We start from the raw sequence: 20,385 nt of genomic DNA, 5'->3' as shown, positions 1-20,385 counted from the left end.
GAACACAGGCACGCCGCATAGGGTCCCGGGCGGAATCCACATTGCTCTAAAAGAGCCCCCCGCTGTTCCCTAGTGACTGCAGTAGGGAAACATCTTCCAGGATTAAGTCCTGTGAAAAATGTTGGGAGACTCTTTAGTGAAGAGATAGGGAGATAAGATCACCCCTGCATCTGCATCTTCACTCAACCCCTCTAGCACTCCAGATTACCCAAGCAACCAGCTCCTCTCACTCAAGCCCCACTCCTCACTCACCATTTCGTGGCTTCTGTTGTGTTTTCCTTTGGGATAAAGAATGCAAGTGAGAACTTGCAAGTGAGAACTCCTCAGTGTAACAATTCATGTCTGGAGATAGTGGATACAATGCTGCCCGTGTTAAATGTTGTCATTTCTGTGTGTACAGTGACCTTGACTGGACTGCCCAGATGTTCAACATCACAGAGGCTTCAAAATTTGAGAAAAATCCCCGAAAGAGCAAAGAGGACATGCTGAAAACTGTTCTTCAGCACTCTGCTACAGAGAGAAAAGAATTGAAGGAGTGGCGAGAGAAAGAAAGCAGGACCCGCAAGAGAAATGCAGTGGCCAAGAGGAAAAGCACGGAGCGGCTGCTAAGCATCCTGGAGCGCCACGCGGAGTCTATAGAGTCACTCGTTGCCATGCAAGCAGAGCACTACCGTGCTACTCCCACCCGCCCGTCCTTTGTGCCTTGTGCCCCAATGTCAGCTCCAACCACCTTTCCCCAGCATCCATGCTCTTACCACCACCAGCTGCCTCCAACACCTGTACGTTCCAAACCAGCCCTGATACCTACCACCACCCTTACCCTCTGCATTCAACCCCCATCACCATGCAGTATATGCACCCTGAAGTGCAGGATTCATTAAACAGCAATCCAGACATGGCATATGCAAACTTGTGACTGTACAGTTCACCAACCCACACCCTTGCCCTCTTGTGTTAATGAAATGTTGTGTGTCTGTCTGTCTGTCAAGGAAGTTTTTTTTTTTCAATAAAACAATTCTTGGCTTTGAAAACAGTCTTTATTATAGCAGATAGTGAAAGACACCTTAGCCCAGTAAAGAAAGAGGCACTGCAAATCATATTATTATTATGGATAATAGAATAACAGTGTAAGCAGTGCAATTCACTCCCATGCAAGGCAGCAAACATTACTGTTGGCTTTCAGCCTCAAATTCTTCCCTCAAGGCATCCCTAATCCTTGAAGCCCTGTGCTGGGCCTCTCTATTAGCCCTGCTCTCTGGCTGTGCATATTCAGCCTCCAGGACTTGAACCTCGGTGGTCCATGCCTCACTGAATGTTTCACCCTTCCCTTCACAAATATTATGGAGGGTACAGCAAGCGCTTATAACCGCGGGGATGCTGCTTTCCCCCAAGTCTAGCTTCCCATACAAACATCTCCAGCGAGCCTTTAAACGCCCAAAAGCACACTCCACAGTCATTCTGCACCGGCTCAGCCTGTAGTTGAACCGGTCCTTGCTCCTGTCAAGCTTCCCTGTATAGGGTTTCATGAGCCAAGGCAGTAACGGGTATGCGGGTCTCAAGGATCACAGTGGGCATTTCGACATCCCCTACTGTGATCTTCCTGTCTGGGAAAAAGTCCTGCCTGCATCTTCCTGAACAGGCCACTGTTCCGAAGATGCGTGCATCATGCACCTTTCCAGGCCAGCCTGTGTAAATGTCAATGAAACGCCCGCGGTGATCCACAAGCGCCTGGAGAACCATAGAGAAATACCCCTTACGATTAACGTCCTCTGATGCCAGGTGGGGGGGGGCCAGAATAGGAATATGCGTCCCATCTATCGCCCCTCCACAGTTAGGGAAACCCATTTGTGCAAAGCCATCCACAATGTCCTGCACGCTCCCCGGAGTCACGGTCTTTCTTAGCAGGATGCGATTAATTGCCTTGCAAACTTGCATCAAAACGATTCCCACGGTCGACTTTCCCACACCAAACTGGTTCCCGACCGACCGGTAGCTGTCTGGATTTGCCATCTTCCAGATTGCAATAGCCACCCGCTTTTCCACCGTCAGGGCAGCTCTCAATCTTGTGTCCTTGCGCCGCAGAGTGGGGCGAGCTCAGCACACAGTCCCATGAAAGTGGCTTTTCTCATACGAAAGTTCTGCAGCCACTGCTCGTCATCCCAGACTTCCATGACGATGTGATCCCACCACTCAGTGCTTGTTTCCCGAGCCCAAAAGCGGCGTTCAACGGTGCTGAGCATTTCCGTGAATGCCGCAAGCACTGTAGTGTCACACGCGCAGACAAATCCATATTGATATCATCGCCGGACTCCTCACTGTCACTTTGGAGCTGAAGGAATAGCTCGACTGCCAAACGTGTTGTGCTGGTGACACTCATCAGCAGAGTCCTCAGCAGATCGGGCTCCATTTGCCACAGAAATCGCGATTCACAGAGAGTAACAGAAAGACACTCACAATGGCGCCAAACGCTGCCGGAATGAATGCTGGGATGTGAAGCGATGCACCACGGGGCGCTGGCAAACAGGAAGCGGAATGACCCGCACACTTCCTTCCCCTTCCCACAATACTCAGCGCCAAAACGGCGCCAAAACGGGACGAGGTGTTCTGTGGGATAGCTGCCCACAATGCACCTCTCAATACAGCGCTGGAAAGTGCTGCAAGTGTGGCCACACTGCAGCGCTGGTAGCTGTCAGTGTGGCCACACTCCAGCGCTGGCCCTTACACAGCTGCATGAGCAGCGCTGTAACTCCCAGCGCTGCAACTTGTAAGTGTAGCCAAGCCCTCCATAGGGAAACCTGTTGGTGTCTAAAATCTTGGAACATTTACTGTATATGTGGAATACCAGACTTGATTCAGTGTTTCAATCTGAAACAAAAAAGTAACACCCCAGGTGATAGCTGTCTGGTATGGTCAGTAAGTTTATCTACAGATACAGAGGCATGTGTGCAAGTGCACATGTTAATAATGCTTGGCAGTTACCATATGAGATTCTTAGGAACTCTGTGTTGCAGCACAGAGCCTGTAGCTGAAACTGACAAATTTAAGAGATGTACTTGCTTGGCATTTGAGGTGCCATTAACTCGATTTCTGATCACACTTGAAAATTTTTAACTACTCACTTTGGGGAGTCAGGGTAGGGCAGAAATGTGTGTAAATGGGCTTTACGTTCAAAAGATGTACAGCAGTAGAGATAAGGCGAATTCTCATACTTAATATTCACATTTTAGGCTATGGGATTTGTGTATTCATACCTTTTCGACTCATTTCTCCCACAGTTTTTAAATTTGCATTGACATCATATGGGTGAATCACATATTTGTCATGCACATACTGTTTTGAAGAACAGATAGGGTAACAAGGCCTAAAGAGATGCTCACTTGGATTAAAATGCAAAAGAGATTTTTTGAAATAAGTTTAATAATAGAAATTGTTGAGTTCTGCTGACATATTGGGAACATACGTCGTGTTGCTGGTGCTCTTGGAGTTGGCATACTTGGACGTGGTAAAAATGTAGTGGTAGTGTACCTTCCAGTGAAACAAGTGGTCGCTGTAGCGCAAATAGTTTTGGACTTTAAATGTGTATCTTAGAAATTCTTTTCTAGTATAACAGAAACATTGCACTATATAGTGATTTTATTTTATTTTTTTCCGGCTACAATTGTCTGTTTACTTTGTAATTTGTAATTGATGATGCTGAAATATTGAAAGAGTATATTTAGATAGTTGCACATCTAGATTTGGGGCAAACTGAATGTTTTTGTCACGGAAGAAGAGATGGAATAATAGTGCTGTTAATAGGTAGTGTGCTGTTATGGATTTTTTTCAGGTCTCGTTGCAATGCAGTACATTCTGCAGAATTGGGTAAAGACTGTTACACTGGGTAGGATTAAGCTAAATTCCAGATATTATGTAATATGAAATTCTGGTACAGCTGGCATGTTATTACAACTTTCAGTGTTAATGCTTGATCAATAATTCACTAAGTAGCAATATTCTGAGACTTCTTAGAATAAGCACAGACACTTAATAATGACTTTATTGGTGTAATTTGTTGGCACAAAGTATTTCAGCTTATATAGTTAATATTTATGGGCCAGATTGTCCCCTTACACATTTAAAAACTATGGGAGGAGAGATTTTACTTGGATATTTCCTTGAAGAATTCCTTGAGGAGATTAATTCAAATTGTCTCATCAGAGGGCAAGAGATTTTTTTTTTTGCCTTTACTGCTGGTTTAGATTAGGAGCTACTCTATTTGGAAATATTTAGGAAATTTTATTTTGATATTTATCTGGATGTATTTTAATGTAAGTGGCTTCCGTTGATGGCAAGAATAACTAGAGGGAAAGAAAAAAAAAGTCAATAGGGCTCTCCTCATTATATTTGTTTTTATTATTATTTGAATTGTGTTAGCCCTAGAAAGGCCAGTGAGGGATCAAAGCTTCATTGTGTTAGGCATTGTACAAACATGTACTGGAACTTGGGACTTGCACTTGGTCTTGTACATCCTAGCTAAATACCTTAACCGGCAGGCTACAGCATTGTTATCCCTCTTCTTGCCTGGTCGACTGACTCTCCATTGCCATCATGAATGATGATGAGGAATAGCCTCTTTCCTACCCTCCCCATGGTTTGTGAATCTAGTTCTCCTTTGCTTTTGTCAAAATGCATGAAATGAAAACTAATTTTTTTCACTGGATTGAAACAAAAGGATCTAAAATTATTTTTAAAGGCATTGCTACAAGGGGGAGATTTGAAGTGGGATGATGTAGTGGCTTTAGAGATTTTGAAGGGCATAAAGGGCACTTTGCATGCCCTTTGCATAAAGGGTACTGAGAGAAAGTGCAACGGTACTTTTAGGAAAAATTCAGTAATGAATAATAGGTCCTGTCATCATTGGTGGAGCCCAGGCAGGTGTTGATGGCTTAATAGCACGTAAAAGATAAGTATGGCAGCATGGCAGGACTAAACCAAGCGTGGCCTTAAAGATGAGCATGAGTAGATTTTGGTGTAGTGTAATAGACAGAGCCGGTAGAGGGATACAGAATGAGGGTAGGGCAATCAGGAAAATGAGGTAGGAAGATAAATACTGCTGGAAAGGTTTAAATAGGTTTAAGAAGGGCAAGATGGCAGAAAGGAGGAGCTTGATGTAGTCAAGACAAGATGACAAGGGCCTGGATGAGCATCTTACCTTTGTGGATGGAGAGGAAAGTCTCAATCATAAAGATGTTATACAGGAAGAAACATCAAGACCTGAATGTGGCTTGGATGTATATTGAGATCTCTCAAAGATGATACCCAGATTGTAAACCTGAGTGAGAGGGAGGATTGTGGCATTGTCCATGGTGAGTGAGAGTAAAGTGAAAGGATTGGGCAGGAGGAAGAGCAAGAGTTCAGTTTTGGTGATTTTCAGGCTTAACTGATGTTTGGATATAAACAAAATATGTTAAAAGGCAGGCTGAGATTTAAGTTTGGACAGAACGAAATGAGTCCAGAGTGAAGCGATATAGAAGATATAGTAGAACCTCATAGTTATGAACCGACTGGTCAATCACACACCTCATTTGAACTGGAAGTATGCAATCAGGTGGCAGCAGCAGAGCGGAGGGGAAAAAAAGCAAATACACTACAGTTCTGTGTTAAATATAAACTACTAAAAAAATAAAGGGAAAGTTTAAAAAAAGATTTTACAAGGTAAGGAAACTGTGCTTGTTTCATTTGAATTAAAATGATGAAAAGCGGCATTTTTCTTCTGCATAGTACAGTTTCAAGCCTGTATTAAGTCAGTGTTCAGTTGTAAACTTTTGAAAGAACGACCATAACGTTTTGTTCAGAGTTGCAAAAATTTCAGAGTTACGAACAACCTCCGTTCCCTAGGTGTTCATAACTCTGAGATTCTACTGTTGTTGAAATTCTGTGTTTTGAAAGTTGGAGTACACTTGAGGAGAATTCTCCAAATGAAACTCTGATGGAGTAGTTAGAAATTAAACCAAATCTTTGATATGATGAGTAAATATAGTTTCTGTGCGTGAATGTCGTAATACTGTGCAATATGTTGTTTCCTACCTGAGCCCTTTAAGAGAAGAATAGGTTCTTTGGACTTCAATCTGCAGGGACATCCTTAACTAAAATATTAGACTCTGGCACAAAATGTTTTTGATCTGATACTGTTACAAATAACTGTGCTTCACACAGCAATAGGGACAGAAAACCACATAGGCAAATGTGGTTGCAGAACTACAAAATGGGATATCAGCATACATAGAAGGAGTTGAAACTATTTTGAACTTAGTTTTTTAAAAATGATTAAATTTCAGATTGGCTGTGTCCCTGAAGTAGTTGTTAACACAAGCCAACTAACTTCTGCTGGCAGTGCATTTTTAATTTTTTTAACTAGAAATTGGCAATATAACGGGACAGATTTTTCTGAGACGTTACACTGCAAAACCATTATATTGTTAATTGGGAAAATGATCTGCATTAGCCTGGAAATTCTCTCAACTATATTGCTCTCTTTCTTCTGGAGGAATGAAGTTCTTCATCTTTCAGGACCAAAAATTGTGTTTTGAGTGTTCCCAAATTCTTAGAATGTCATCAGTCAGTTGTTGGAATGATTATTTCTTTATGACTTTGATGTCATTTGTAATCTAGAAAGCTACCAAAATTTGCCTTTCTCCACAGTCTGTTAAGTCTAGAGAAGAGACTCATTTGCCCAGGGAAGTCTCTGCTGTGGATTTCTTTGTAAAACACAGAAGAATTCTTGGGTCATTTAAGTTAGAAGTGGCAGTGAACTCAGTCCTTCTCATGAAATATTTTAATTAGTTCTAGCTATTAGCCATCATACTGGGTTTAAATGACCACTTAAAACATTTAAACTGGGCAATGGTGAATTACTAGCCTTCTCGTGTGGTACTGAACTTTTTGGTGTCATTTTGTAAGCTGATCTTTGTCTATTCAAAGAATTTTTCTGCAATTACATGCACACTGAGCCAATGGGCGCTTTGAGAATGTTAACAATGTATTAATTGAGGTTTTTGCATTCTTTCTGTACAGTTTTATATGAGGTGTCAAGCTAAGAATATTGAAGTTTACAGTGAAACTGGATAATCTTATTCACGTTGGCTCACATTCAAAGATGGTGGTGTTTACACTTCAATAAGTTGGCATCAGTGCATCTTACTAACTGAGAGGGCAGAAGTGCAGGGTTGTAGCAAGAAAAGCATTGAAAAGGAGTAGGATGTAAGATAAAGTGTGTGTGGGGAAATGGGGAACAGGCTGTGCTTTATCTTAAACCTTTTCACACCTTGTTACATCCTCCTGTTGTTGCTTCTGCTACAAACCAATCTGTTCACCTCCTCTACCCAGCATGTAAATTACTCACAGGAATGGTTCTTCCATGTACATCCTTTCTGAATTTGGCATCTTGTATTCAGCTGTTATCTAGTGTTATGCTCATTCAGAAACCGCTGTACTTCAGTGTTGGATGAAATGATTCCCATATATTGTTGATTATAAATGCTTTGGTGTTCTTCAGGATGTAAACATGCCCATAAAAATGCAAGGAACTATTTTAAAAAGTGGCATTCACAAGGTCCTGCTCAGTTTTTACACAGTTGTTGTTGACCATAATTTGTCATTTGACAATACAATGAAGTCAGTCAGAATGACTTAGTGATTATCTAAACAATACCATTTTTGACAGCCAGTCATAATGTATATGCTCTGTTAAAGTGAAATGGTGTACATGATTTACCTTAAAACAAATGTGTGTAGAGAGATAGTAGAGGAATAAAGTATCACCATATTGACCTGGGTTCTGAAAATAATCTGAACTGTCCTTTATTCAGAGGCTTCTTTCAGCTTGTTAAGTTACTTGTTATATGATGGAAAGCTGGCTTGTGCCATTCCATAAACCACCAAAGGATGAGTTTAAAAACGAATCCACAAAGAGAAAACTGTTTTTGTATTCTTAAACATAGAAAATCCAGTGAAATGTAATATTTCAGAAGAAAGATGAGGAAATTGCCTGATCTTGAAAAGATAAATGTGAACGCTTCGTGTTCTCACAAATGTGACATCTATGCCAAGAAAAGGCAGTGAGAAGATAGAATTGCTTTAACATTAAAGGTCAGTCAGACAAATTAACAAACAGGCTGTTCAGTAGACAAAGTCCATACTACAAAGGAGATTGCAGGAGAAGACAAATCACCTTGTCTGGCATTCAGACTTAGTATAAACTTTTTTGAATGGGAAGATTACCGTGAAAACTTTGAACCAGAAGCACAAATACACTTTACATTGGGTCATGATCTATGCCATGTTAGCCAAAAGAAAACAATTTTACAGCTTTCCAAGCATGTAATATTTTCCTTTGTGACAAACTCTTCTGTTAAATTATGCCTCCTTGCAATTTTTTTAAAGACTTGGTTGCATTAGCCGTCATGTTTAGTGGTGTGATGACAGGCTCTGCATCAGGAGTGGGCAAACTTTTTGGCCCGAGGGCCACGTCTTGGTATGAAAATTGTATGGTGGGTCATGAATGCTCATGAAACTGGGCCTGGGGTGCAGGAGAGGATGAGGGCTCCGGCTGGGGGTGCGGGCTCTGGGGTGGGGCCAGAAATGAGGAGTTCAGGGTGCGGGAGGGGTTCTGGGCTGGAGCATTGGGTTGGTGTTCTGGGGAGTGGGGAGGGGGGAGGGCTCTGGCTGGAGGTGCGGGCTCTGAGGTGAGGCTGGGGATGAGGGATTTGGGGTATAGGAGGGTGCTCTAGGTTGGGACCAAGGGGTTCAGAGGGTGGGAGCGGTATCAGGACTGGTGCAGGCGGTTGGGGCATGGGTGGGGGTGCCGGCTTCGGGTGGTGCTTACCTCAAGCAGCTCCTGGAGGCAATGGCATGTCCCGCTCCTGTGCGGCCAGGTGGCTCTGAGCGCTGCCCCGTCCACAGGCACCGCCCCTGCAGCTCCCATTAGCTGCAGTTCCCAACTATTGGGAACTGTGGGTGTGGCGGTTCAGGCGGGGGCAGCGTGTGCAGCCCTCTGGCTGCCCCTAACCATAGGAGCCGGAGGGGGGAGATGTTGCTGCTTCCGGGAGCCTCAGCATGCGTGCGCAGAGCAGCCTCGGTCCCTGCTCTCTGGCTGGAGCGTGGGAAGAGGGCAAGCCCCAGACCCTGCTCCCTAGCAGGAGCTCGAGGGCCAGTTTAAAATGGCTGGAGGGCTGGATGTGGCCCCCACGCCGTAGTTTGCCCACCCCTGCTCTACATGCAATCCCAGGAGTTTTATGATTCCAGTTAATGTCGTATGTACGGATACGATTTTTCCATGGTAAAATTAGGCAAAATTCATGGAGCAGTCATGGTAAAAAGGTACAAAATCAGGGTAAGGTCACTGCGGGGCTGTAGTCGAAGACTGAACCCTGCCATGGTGGGGCTGAAGCTGAAGAAGTCATGGAGATCTGTCTCAGAATACGTGACCTCTGTGATCAAACCATATCCTGACTAATATGTTTTGGATATATGCACAATTGAAACATTCGTACAACATTGTTTTTTCATTCCAGTTAATTTACTAGATTTATGTACAACTATACAATATTTTGAAGCTTCTTAAAAATTGTATGTTGTCAGCAGAACAAAATACGTTTGGATTTCTGTGTAAATCTTGGATTAGAAGTGAGACGAGTGTTTTCAGTTCCTGACAAAGCACCCGTTAACATCCAGTATTACTGTTAGAAATTTATTCATTTAATTAAAACACTCTTCAGGCCAGAATAGTTTAGATATATAAAAGATTACACTGTGTTACTCTGTTCTGTTCTTAACTTACAAAAGTAGCTTTCTGACCTGAAGATAATTTTTTTTAAACAGTGTATGAGAAAATATTATGTATAGTAGATCATCAGTCTAACTCGCATATCTTTACCATGTAATTTTGATGATTTAAATTGTTTTAGACTAACTTGCATTTGCACTGACTAAAGCAAAAACTCTCTAAAAATTACAGCATGAATCATAGTAGCAAATATATATATATTTGCAGTGGATAATGGTTGAAAAAATTATCAAAGCAGAAAGAAAAATACTTCTCTAACCGCTCTGCCAAATTTGCCAAAATATTCTCTTTAACAATTTCCATACCTCATTTATTTTCAATGAGCACTTTGGAAATTTATTTAAACAATCGAAGAGCGAGAGGTAATTCTAGTAAAGACAAAAAAACAGACAATGCCAATGTGTGTTAGAGTAGAAATACAGTGGGCTGAAAAGTTGTGGAGACTTTATGGTCTCTAGAATTTTTAATTCGCTTGGTTCGCTTGGAAAAAATAGAAATAACAATATACAGTGGTATTACTGAGAGAGCATATGCCACAACTAAGGGGCCAGATCTTCCATAAAGTGACAAATATATGGTTTTGGGAGTGTTGTGGGAGAATTGATTAGAAAACAGAGACCAAAAAGTGGACTCCATTTATCCAGATTATTAGTAGCTCAGATGTCATTTAGTGTTACTAAAATATTATTCAAGCCTTTAGACATATATCCAGCAATAGTAGGAGGAATACAAAAAATTACTTTAAGTAGTTTTTAAAATAATAATCTTAAGATGTAGCAGAGATCTACAAGAATTTCCGTAGTTTTTCACAAACGACAGCATTTCCCAACTTCAATATTTTAGAGTATAGATTCAGATGTATACAGGCAAGAGAGCTGAGGAAAGGCATTATATAAAGTCAATGTCTTTGATTATTCTTCATAAACCAAAAATCCAAGAGAGCTAAAGCATTAGCTGGTTTTATTTTATCTCTGTAAGCAACTACTGTGCACTAAAATTCCTGAAGAAGTAAAAAATCTTGTCTCTTAACATAACTTCCAAGAAACTATTTATGGATAGGTAAAAATGAGTTTTGAAATAAATCATCTGTCCTCAATAAAAAGGCCAAAACTGTAGCAAATATTTATTTGCATCAGATTATTGCAAAATCGAAAGTAAAGCAATGAAAAAAACTGAGAAATGTATGCCTAAGATATGAGATGGTTGACGTTACTTCAGAGTAAAACGCCAAATGCTTAATTTGTTGTGCGTGTGAGTATTCATAAGGTATAGCATATAAAAGGATAAAGTGCATCAAACCAAAAAGTCTTGATGTTCATGTACATTACTAATTATATTTGAACTGTTAATGATTCATCTCTTAATTGATTTGTTTCACATTAATTGAACTGGTTAATCAAAGTGAAACATGATTTGTATGGTGTAGTTGGATATCTTTAGAGGCATTACACCTGACCTAAACACTTTCACATATGAGCAAGCCAAAAACTCAGCAGCCACCACAGAAAAGATTTTAAGAATGGCTACCTGACATGTGATATAGATATTAACTACTCCATATTTCCTGAGGAAGGCCCGTGATTTTAACTGAGACTTCAGGAGCTATCTGATAACAAATTATGAAGGCACTAGCCACAGTTCCACAGATGCACTGTGGGATGAGATTGTTATACTTATGGCTGGGTTTCAACCTTTCTGTTCTGTATGAAGAATGCAGTGTATATGCCCCCAAATTACAGCATTTATTGTTTTAATACAGAAGGATTTTTATGAGAATTTACAAGTTAATTGGTTAGAGCTAAAATTAAAATTGAAACCTTTAAATTAATGGTCTCAGACCTTTGTTTTTGTCTTTCTAAGTGATCTTAATAATGGAATAACACAAAGTCTTCAAACTTTTCGTATAAGTAAAACCCATTGAAATCTTGTGCATAGACTACATTTGAAACAAGGTTATAATTAAGCCAAGTTATTAACTATTTTTGTAGCTAAATGTTATGACAATATGGAAAAGCCCAGATTAACAGCTTGGGTTCCTCTAGTATGACCATTGTATCACCAGAGGTATCTCAATCAACTGTCACCCTTCCTCATAGCTATTTGTATGTCACAGTTCTTAGTGGTTGTTATAATCAGCAATATGAGGGAGACTGGACACATGTCAAGAGTTCTCATTAGTACATTCCTTGAACCCGACTGTCACAGCTCTTTAAGGTTCCCTGACACTATCTGAGCTTGGATATGAGTGCTTGAAAGATTCCTCACTGCACTACTGTCTTGTGCACCAAGTCAGTGCTGCCGTGAGAGCTGAGGCCGGAGTATGGAGAGAGATGTTGGTCTCCCTAATACCGCACTCTTCCCATAGCACAGGCCTTCTGACCTTAACTATATGCACACCACTGCTTCTCTCTGACCCCATCCTCCTCCCCTACCTCACTATTCTTTCATATTCCCATTTATTTCTTTACCCTCCTTGCATGCAGCCACTTCCACCCACTTCTTTGCTCCCAGCGGAGCTGTGATAGGTGATGAAGAGGTTGAGAATGGATTCATGGGAAAAGAATGAGATGTATGTGATGAAGGGAACTGTGATAGAAAGACAGTCCTGGAGTATAAGGGTTTGGAGAGCAGCTGCCTTATGGTATGTCTACGCTAGTGATTATATGCATCAGTGTGCATGGTTGTGCCATAGTCCCCCTATTGTCTGCACCTAAACCCCAGAAGCACATATCTGAAGGCAAGTAGAGGGGCGAGTGAGCTAGCATGCCTGAGAGGTGTGGGTAAGTACATGCCTCATCTGTGGCATGGTCCCGTATCTGTGTAAGTTTGCACATGGATAAGTGTAAGGGACATGTACCAGGTCTCAAATTTCAATAGTGCTCTACCCCATTCCCACAACACACTGAACCTTTTCTTCCTGGCCCTTTCCCAGTTCATAAAGGTCCCTGTCTCCCCCTTTTCAGTGATAGTAGCAAGTTGCAAAGACCATATCAGAACAGCTTTCCGCTGCACTCTTTACAGATCAATACAGGTGAAAATGGATACTGCTCCAAGAGCAGCTGGTTGGCCCCTCTACCACACTTGGGTGCTGATCAGTGTGTGGTTGGAGTACACTGTCCTCCACCACTTCTCTTGAAGTGTCAGAAACATTCACCTGTACTGGGAATTTTGTGAAGGCTGGAGCAGGTGGGCATTTAGCGGACTCTGGCCCAGTGCCGGGAACTCATCAAGCACTTGAGTCTCATGTACAGGAAGGCCAAAGACTCAAACAGTCATGCTGGGAGGGCTTGTTGTGCATGCCCCTTCTATGAGGAGCTGTCACAGGCTCCCAGTACAGAGCCACAGGTGGCTCATGATTTCCATCTCAGCCCTGCTGGCCTCATTGCCTGATGGATACTGATGAGGGCAAGGTCAAGGAAGCAACAGGGACCATGGAGGATGCCCCAGAAGACCTGGAGGATGAGGAGCATATGATTCTGTACCTTTATTTGGAGAAGCTGGTTGAGCAAGCCTCCCCAACAAACCTGAGGGGAGGACCCTGAGTCGTGGCAGGAACCAGAACCTGAGACTGGTAAGTTGCACTGGACCTGCAAATGTCCCCTCTTGCTCTGATGCTGAATTCCTGATTTTAAGACTGAGGGCTTTTGAAGTACTGTGCACTGACTTTTCCTCCCTAGACCACATACCATGTGTTGCTATGTCTCTGTTTGAATTGCAGTGTTCAAAGCATGCCATTGTCATACCCTAACCAAACTCCCCCAACTTTCCCTTCCATCCAGCCCCATCCAACTATCCCAAAATGGTCCCCAAGCAGGACACAGTTATAGATCAATGATTTTATTGATGTCTGATTAACAGCTATTATGCATTTGGCTAAAGATATTTCTTAAGAACAGACTATTAAGGAAAAAATCATTGTGCTCTAGTGTCTGTGCATTCCTTGGACAGGCACAGTCAGGTGTGAACTGGGGGAAGGGGTGGGTTAGAAGGGTCCCAGTTAGGGATAGGACAGTTGTAGAAGACTTACAGTTGCAGTTCTAAAGTTAGTAACAGCTGTCTTTTGGCCCTTGGAAGATTACACAGTTCAGTGCTTTGTACAAACAGGAGCCATGCAGACTTATGGAGTGGGGTGGGGTGGGGTTAGGTTAGGCCCAGGGAGGAAACAGAACACAGCTGTAGGACACTTTGGTTAAATCATAGAATCATAGACTTTAAGGTCAGAAGGGACCATTATGATTGTCTCATCTGACCTCTGCACAACGCAGGCCACAGAATCTCACACACCCACTCCTATATCAACCCCTAACCTGTGTCTGAGCTATTGAAGTCCTCAAATTGTCAAGGTGCAGAGAATCTTCCAGCAAGTGACCCGTGCCCCACGCTGCAGAGGAAGGCGAAACCCCTCTCAGGGCCTTTATCAATCTGCCCTGGAGGAAAATTCCCTCCTGACCCCAAATATGCTGATCAGCTAAACCCTGAGCATGTGGGCAAGACTCACCAGCCAGACACCCAGGAAAGAATTCTCTGTAGTAACTCAGATCCCAACCCATCTAACATTCCATCACAGGCCATTGGGCATATTTACCGCTAATAGTCAAAAATCAATTAATTGCCAAAATTAGGCTATACCATCCCCTCCATAAACTTATCAAGCTTAGTCTTGAAACCAGATATGTCTTTTGCCCCCACTGTTGCCCTTGGAAGGCTGTTCCAGAACTTCACTCCTCTGATGGTTAGAAACCTTCATCTAATTTCAAGTCTAAATTTCCTGAAGGCCAGTTTACATCCATTTGTTTTTGTGTCCACATTGGTACTGAGCTTAAATAATTCCTCTCCCTCCCTGGTATTTATTCCTCTGATATATTTATAGAGAGCGATCATATCTCCCCTCAGCCTTCTTTTGGTTAGGCTAACAAGCCAAGTTCTTTGAGTCTCCTTTCATAAGACAGGTTTTCCATTCCTCGGATCATCCTAGTAGCCCTTCTCTGTACCTGTTCCAGTTTAAATTCATCCTTCTTAAACATGGGAGACCAGAACTGCACACGGTATTCCAGATGAGGTCTCACCAGTGCCTTGTATAACGGTACTAACACCTCCTCTGTTACTTCCAACTGATGCATCCCCAGCTTATAACAAAAATTCTTGTTATTAATTGCTAAATGCATGACCTTGCACTTTTCACTATTAAATTTCATCCTATTACTATTACTCCAGTTTACAAGGTCATCCAGATCTTCCTGTATGATATCCCGGTCCTTCTCTGTATTGGCAATACCTCCCAGCTTTGTGTCATCCGCAAACTTTATTAGCACATTCCCACTTTTTGTGCCAAGGTCAATAATAAAAAGATTAAATAAGATTGGTCCCAAAACTGATCCCTGAGGAACACCACTAGTAAGCTCCCTCCAGCCTGACAGTTCACCTTTCAATATGATCCATTGTAGTCTCCCCTTTAACCAGTTCCTTATCCACTTTTCAATTTTCATATTGATCCCCATCTTTTCCAATTTAGCTAATAATTCCCCATGTGGAACTATATCAAATGCTTTACTGAAATTGAGGTAAATTAGATCCACTGCATTTCCTTTGTCTAAAAAATCTGTTACCTTCTCAAAGGAGATCAGGTTGGTTTGGCACGATCTACCTTTTGTAAAACCGTGTTGTATTTTGTCCCAATTATCATTGACCTCAATGTCCTTAACTACTTTCTCGTTCAAATTTTTTTCCAAGACTTTGCATACTACAGATTTCAAACTAACAGGCCTCTAGTTACCTGGATCACTTTTTTTTCCTTTCTTAAAAATAGGAACTATGTTGGCAGTTCTCCAGTCATACAGTACAAACTCTGAGTTTACAGATTCATTAAAAATTCTTGCTAATGGGCTTGCAATTTCATGTGCCAGTTCCTTTAATATTCTTGGATGAAGATTATCTGGGCCCCCGATTTAGTCCCATTAAACTGCTTGAGTTTGGCTTCTGCTTTGGATGTGGTAATATCTACCTCTATATCCTCATTCCCATTTGTCATTCTACCATTATCCCTAAGCTCCTCATTAGCCTCATTAAAGACTGAGGCAAAGTATTTGTTTAGATATTGTGCCATGCTTAGATTATCCTTAACCTCCACTCCATCCTCAGTGTTTAGTGGTCCCACGTCTTCTTTCTTTGTTTTTTTAAAATTATTTATATGGCTATAGAACCTTTTACTTTTGTTTTTAATTCCCTTTACAAGGTCCAACTTTACATGGCTTTTGGCCTTTCTCACTTTATCCCTACATGTTCTGACTTCAATAATTTAGCTTTCCTTGCTGATCCCTCCCATCTTCCACTCCTTGTAGGCTTTCTGCTTTTTCTTAATCACCTCTCTGAGATGCTTGCTCATCCAGCTTGGTCTACAACTCCTGCCTATGAATTTTTTCCCCTTTCTTGGGATGCAGACTTGAAGTAATTCCAGGCCTCCTCCGCCTTTACATTCACAAGTTCTTCAGTCCAATCCACTTCCCTAACTAATTTCCTTAAATTTTTAAAGTTAGCCCTTTTGAAATCAAAAACCCTAGTCACAGATCTATTTTTGTTTATCCTTCCATTTAGTTTGAACTGAATTAGCTGATGATCGCTCGAACCAAGGTTGTCCCCTACAACCATTTCTTTTATGAGGTCTTCACTACTCACCAAAACCAAATCTAAAATGCATCCCCTCTTGTTGGTTCAGCAACTACTTGGTGAAGGAATCCATTAGCTATTGCATACAGGAAAATCTGAGCCCTATTATTATTACTAGCACTTGTCCTCCAGTCTATATCTGGGAAGTTAAAGTCTCCCATGATCACACAATTCCCATTAGTATTTACTTCATTACAAACATTAAAGAGGTCTCTATCCATATCTAAATCAGATCCTGGTGGACTATAACACACCCCAAGCACTATCCCAGGGGAGGCTCTAGTAGCTTTCTTCCCCAATGTGATTTTTGCCCAGACAGACTCTGTCTTATCCATTGCATCACTTCTTATTTCTTTACAGTCTACCTCATCATTGATATACAATGCTACTCCACCACCTTTGCCTTTATTTCTGTCTTTCCTAAACAGCACATACCCTTCAATACCTGTACTCCAGTTATGACTACTATTCCACCATGTTTCTGTTATCCCTATAATATCTGGTTTCACTTCCTGCACCAGTAGCTCTAGTTCCTCCATTTTGTTACCTAGGCTCCTCGCATTGGTGTACAAACATCTTAATTTTTGCTGTTTGGCTTCGCTCACATTCTTTACCCGATTAGGCACAGACATTCTACCGCCTATTAGACTGGTATCTACACTACCTTTCCTCCTTATGTCCATTCTCCTACCCATGGCTGTATCCTTTCTTACTTGGTTTTCTTCCCTCTCAATGTTAAAATCCGGCGTGGAGATTACCTTGACATCTCCCAACCATCTCCCCCAAATTCCTAGTTTAAAGCTCCCTTATAAAGTTGTGCCAGCCTCCATCCTACAAGTCTATTTCCCTCCTTACTCAGGTGAAGTCCATCCCGAGAGAACAGTCTTCTGTCCATGAATGCCTCCCAGCGGCCATACATCCCAAAACCCTTCCTTATAGCACCATTGCCTGAGCCATCTGTTGATTGTCATAATCTTGTCACACTTTTGTTGCCCTTCTCTAGGAACAGGCAGCATCCCACTGAAGATCACCTGAGCCTCGATTTCCTTAAGCATCTTTCCCAGCCTCGCATAGTCTCCTTTGATATGTTCCAGTGAGAAGCTAGCAGTATCATTTGTCTGAGGAAAAGTTAGTCACATCAGTCCTTTGCCCCTTGGAAGATGACAAAATTTTTACCATCCCTGTCCCTGATGTCTGGTCTCTCCTGACACTGAGTCATGCTGCAGAGGCTGAGGGAAATGGGAATGGGAGAAGGATCCAGCCTGGCAGTTGAATAAACACAGTGCAGTGTCCCTTTGCAGCAGAGAGGCGAGTGGTTTATTGTGCTGATGTGAAACTTCAGGAAACTAAATAAAGTTGTGGCGTCTTTCTCTTTCCCTGTCCAGTTCACTGCAAACACAGGACAGGATTTTCTGGTGATGCCGGAGTGGGTCGGATGAGCAGTGTTCGTGGTTTGCATCTCCCTTTGCACAGAAACGCTGTATGTTAGCTGAGTATATAGTCAATTTCCAGTTGAATTGCCTGCCAGTCCTTTAAGCATATTTAAGCAAATTTCTGGTGTAGCAGAAACTCTAGCCGAGTCTTGAGGTTCAACGGCAGTGCAAATCTGCTTGGTCCACCTTCATAGCTGACCAAACCCCTCCATTCAGCAACGTGTGAAGGGGAACATTAGCAGAAACATCTCTGTGGCATAGATTGCTGGATCTCTTTCACAAAACTGGAAGACTTCTTTCTTCCATTTTGGTACCTTGAAAACTGCCATGTTCTTTAAAGACTTGCCAACATCTGGAGAAGAAATTGCAAACTGGCAATATAGGCCCTAGAAGGAACTGCTCCTCCCCCCTCCCCTTGAGACACTATGAACATTTTACATTTTTTAAAGCATTAGTATTTGTGTTTTACCACTAGAAGCTTCTGCTCCTTCCTCATGGGCTGAAAAAGTTGTCTGAAAATCAAGGATAGTTGTATTCCTGGAATGCTGAAAAGTGTCAGAATTGTGGCCTTCTACAGAAAAGTTGTGTTATGTGGGAGGATTTCTTACCTTCTTCCAAAGGAAAAACAAATATTATGCAACTTTTGTCTTTGAATTGGCAGGACCTTTGGTACCTGAGAGGGAAACCCTTTGGCAAGGAGGGCTGGAGCAGTACTCCAGAGACATCAGAGGCAGATGGAGAAGGACCCTGGAAAAGCTGTTCATAAAGATGGATAGGAGAAATCATGAGCAGTTTGAATTCCTCAGGGCACAGCTGGAGCAGGCTCTTCAGCAGGAGTTGCTGCTAATGAACTGGTTCATGGAGCAGGAGGCCAAAGGGAATGGGAGCATTCGCTACTGGAGAGGCTTCTTGAACTGGTGCTGAATGAGTCTGCCAGCTGCCAAGGCTACTGAGCCAGTCCTTGAACAGAAACTGCCTCCTGCTCCTCCAGCTGCCACTCTGATTAATTTTGCATAACGTGTATAGCTATTATTATTGGCGTAGCTTATCTAAATTTGGTTGCTTCAGTATATTATAATTTTGGAACTTTAGCTATTCAGAGTTGACGTAATGTAGGCGAGGAATTGCATTTGATTTGTAGAATTTTCTGTTTTATATAGAGTATTATATGTATATAGTGAATTAAAAGACAGGTATATTAAACTAAGTGCAGTCATATTAAGAATCATTTCAGTTTGCAAAATTTTGACACTTTTATATTGCCAAAATACATAAAGATGGAGTAGTTCTGTTGGTTTTTTTTGAGTAATTTTAAGCAGTGTTTCCTTGAGTACTAGGTTGTCTAAGATAAAATGGGGATAGAGATAATTACTTTAACTTCAGAATTACTGCGGAAATAGAGATTTTTAACTATTGGAAGACTTGCAATCACTGCTTACTTGATGATTCTTCTTCCCATGTAGTTTTAAAGAAAGGCAGTATGAACAGTTTTAACTGTTGCTAAGGAAGTATGGGTCTGTGTGTCATTAATAGTTATTGTGAAAATAGAATGCCTGTCTTCAGCAAAGCAATATTTTATACATGTGTAAGAATGAATTTCTTACCATAACCATTCCTTTAAAACAGTGAAGAAGCTTGACACTGCTGTTGAAAATTAATGCCCTATTTAAGCATTATTAGCTGTGTTTCATTTTATAGCCTTGGAAGCCATGATTCTCACATCGGTAATGGGAATCTAGTGCTACTGCAGGCACTGCCCCCGCAGCTCCGTGACAAACGTGACCTCTGTGACAAACTCACAGCCTTAATTATGTGCCACAGGCAGAGAATAGAAGGGACCAAGGTGCACCAGTGCCCAAGACCCTTGTAATGGCAGGAAATTAAGTGAGATACAGTAGCACCTCAGAGTTACGAACACATTTCATCCCATTTCTGTTATTCCTGTCTTCAAGGCCATCCAGTTCTTCCTCTATAATATTCCAATCCTCCTCTGTATTATTGAATCCTCCCAACTTTGTATCAGCAAATTTCTTTAGCACACTCCTACTTTTTGTGTCTATGTCATTAATAAAAATATTAAATAAGATTGGTCCCCAAACCAATCCTGGAGGAACTCCATTAGAAATCGCCAAGTCCAAATGTTCACCTTTGAGTACAGCCTGTTGTCTTCTTCCTTTTAGCAAGTTCCTGGTTTTTCTTGGATTGCTGTTGGAATTTTAATATTTACTTTCCTGTTAAATGTGTTCTGTTCTTTTGCCTGTAATGCAGTATAGTCCAGTAGTGCTTCGTGACTGTTAGTGACATATTTTTACTTTATTTTCAAAGCAATACTGTTATCAAAGGCTGAAACTCCCTAGTCAAGAAAGTCTGTAATTGTTTGATTTGCCTTGGGGAAAATTTAGACAGGAAAAAGCTAACTATATCATTTAATTATAAAATCTCAAGAAGCTACAATATTATCTATGC

General features: G+C 41.6%; 1 protein-coding gene across 27 annotated transcripts in view; it reads left to right on the top strand.

The window, feature by feature from the left end:
• The window catches only part of SNX29 (sorting nexin 29), a 484,058-nt gene that overhangs the window by 113,063 nt on the left and 350,610 nt on the right, over positions 1 to 20,385 (top strand). Inside the window, exon 14 of one of the 27 annotated variants that reach the window (XM_039492908.1) lies at positions 18,581 to 18,698. The exons of the other annotated variants lie outside the window; for them this stretch is intronic. Within the exon in view, the coding sequence (XP_039348842.1) occupies positions 18,581 to 18,596 (16 nt within the window). The 3' untranslated portion in view covers positions 18,597 to 18,698. Of the gene's footprint in view, positions 1 to 18,580; positions 18,699 to 20,385 lie in introns of those variants that run through there. 27 annotated transcript variants of the gene reach the window in all.

Source organism: Mauremys reevesii, linkage group 10, assembly GCF_016161935.1.
Source record: "Mauremys reevesii isolate NIE-2019 linkage group 10, ASM1616193v1, whole genome shotgun sequence".
NCBI lineage: Eukaryota > Metazoa > Chordata > Testudines > Geoemydidae > Mauremys > Mauremys reevesii.
This window is presented reverse-complemented; position numbering and strand designations above follow the sequence as displayed.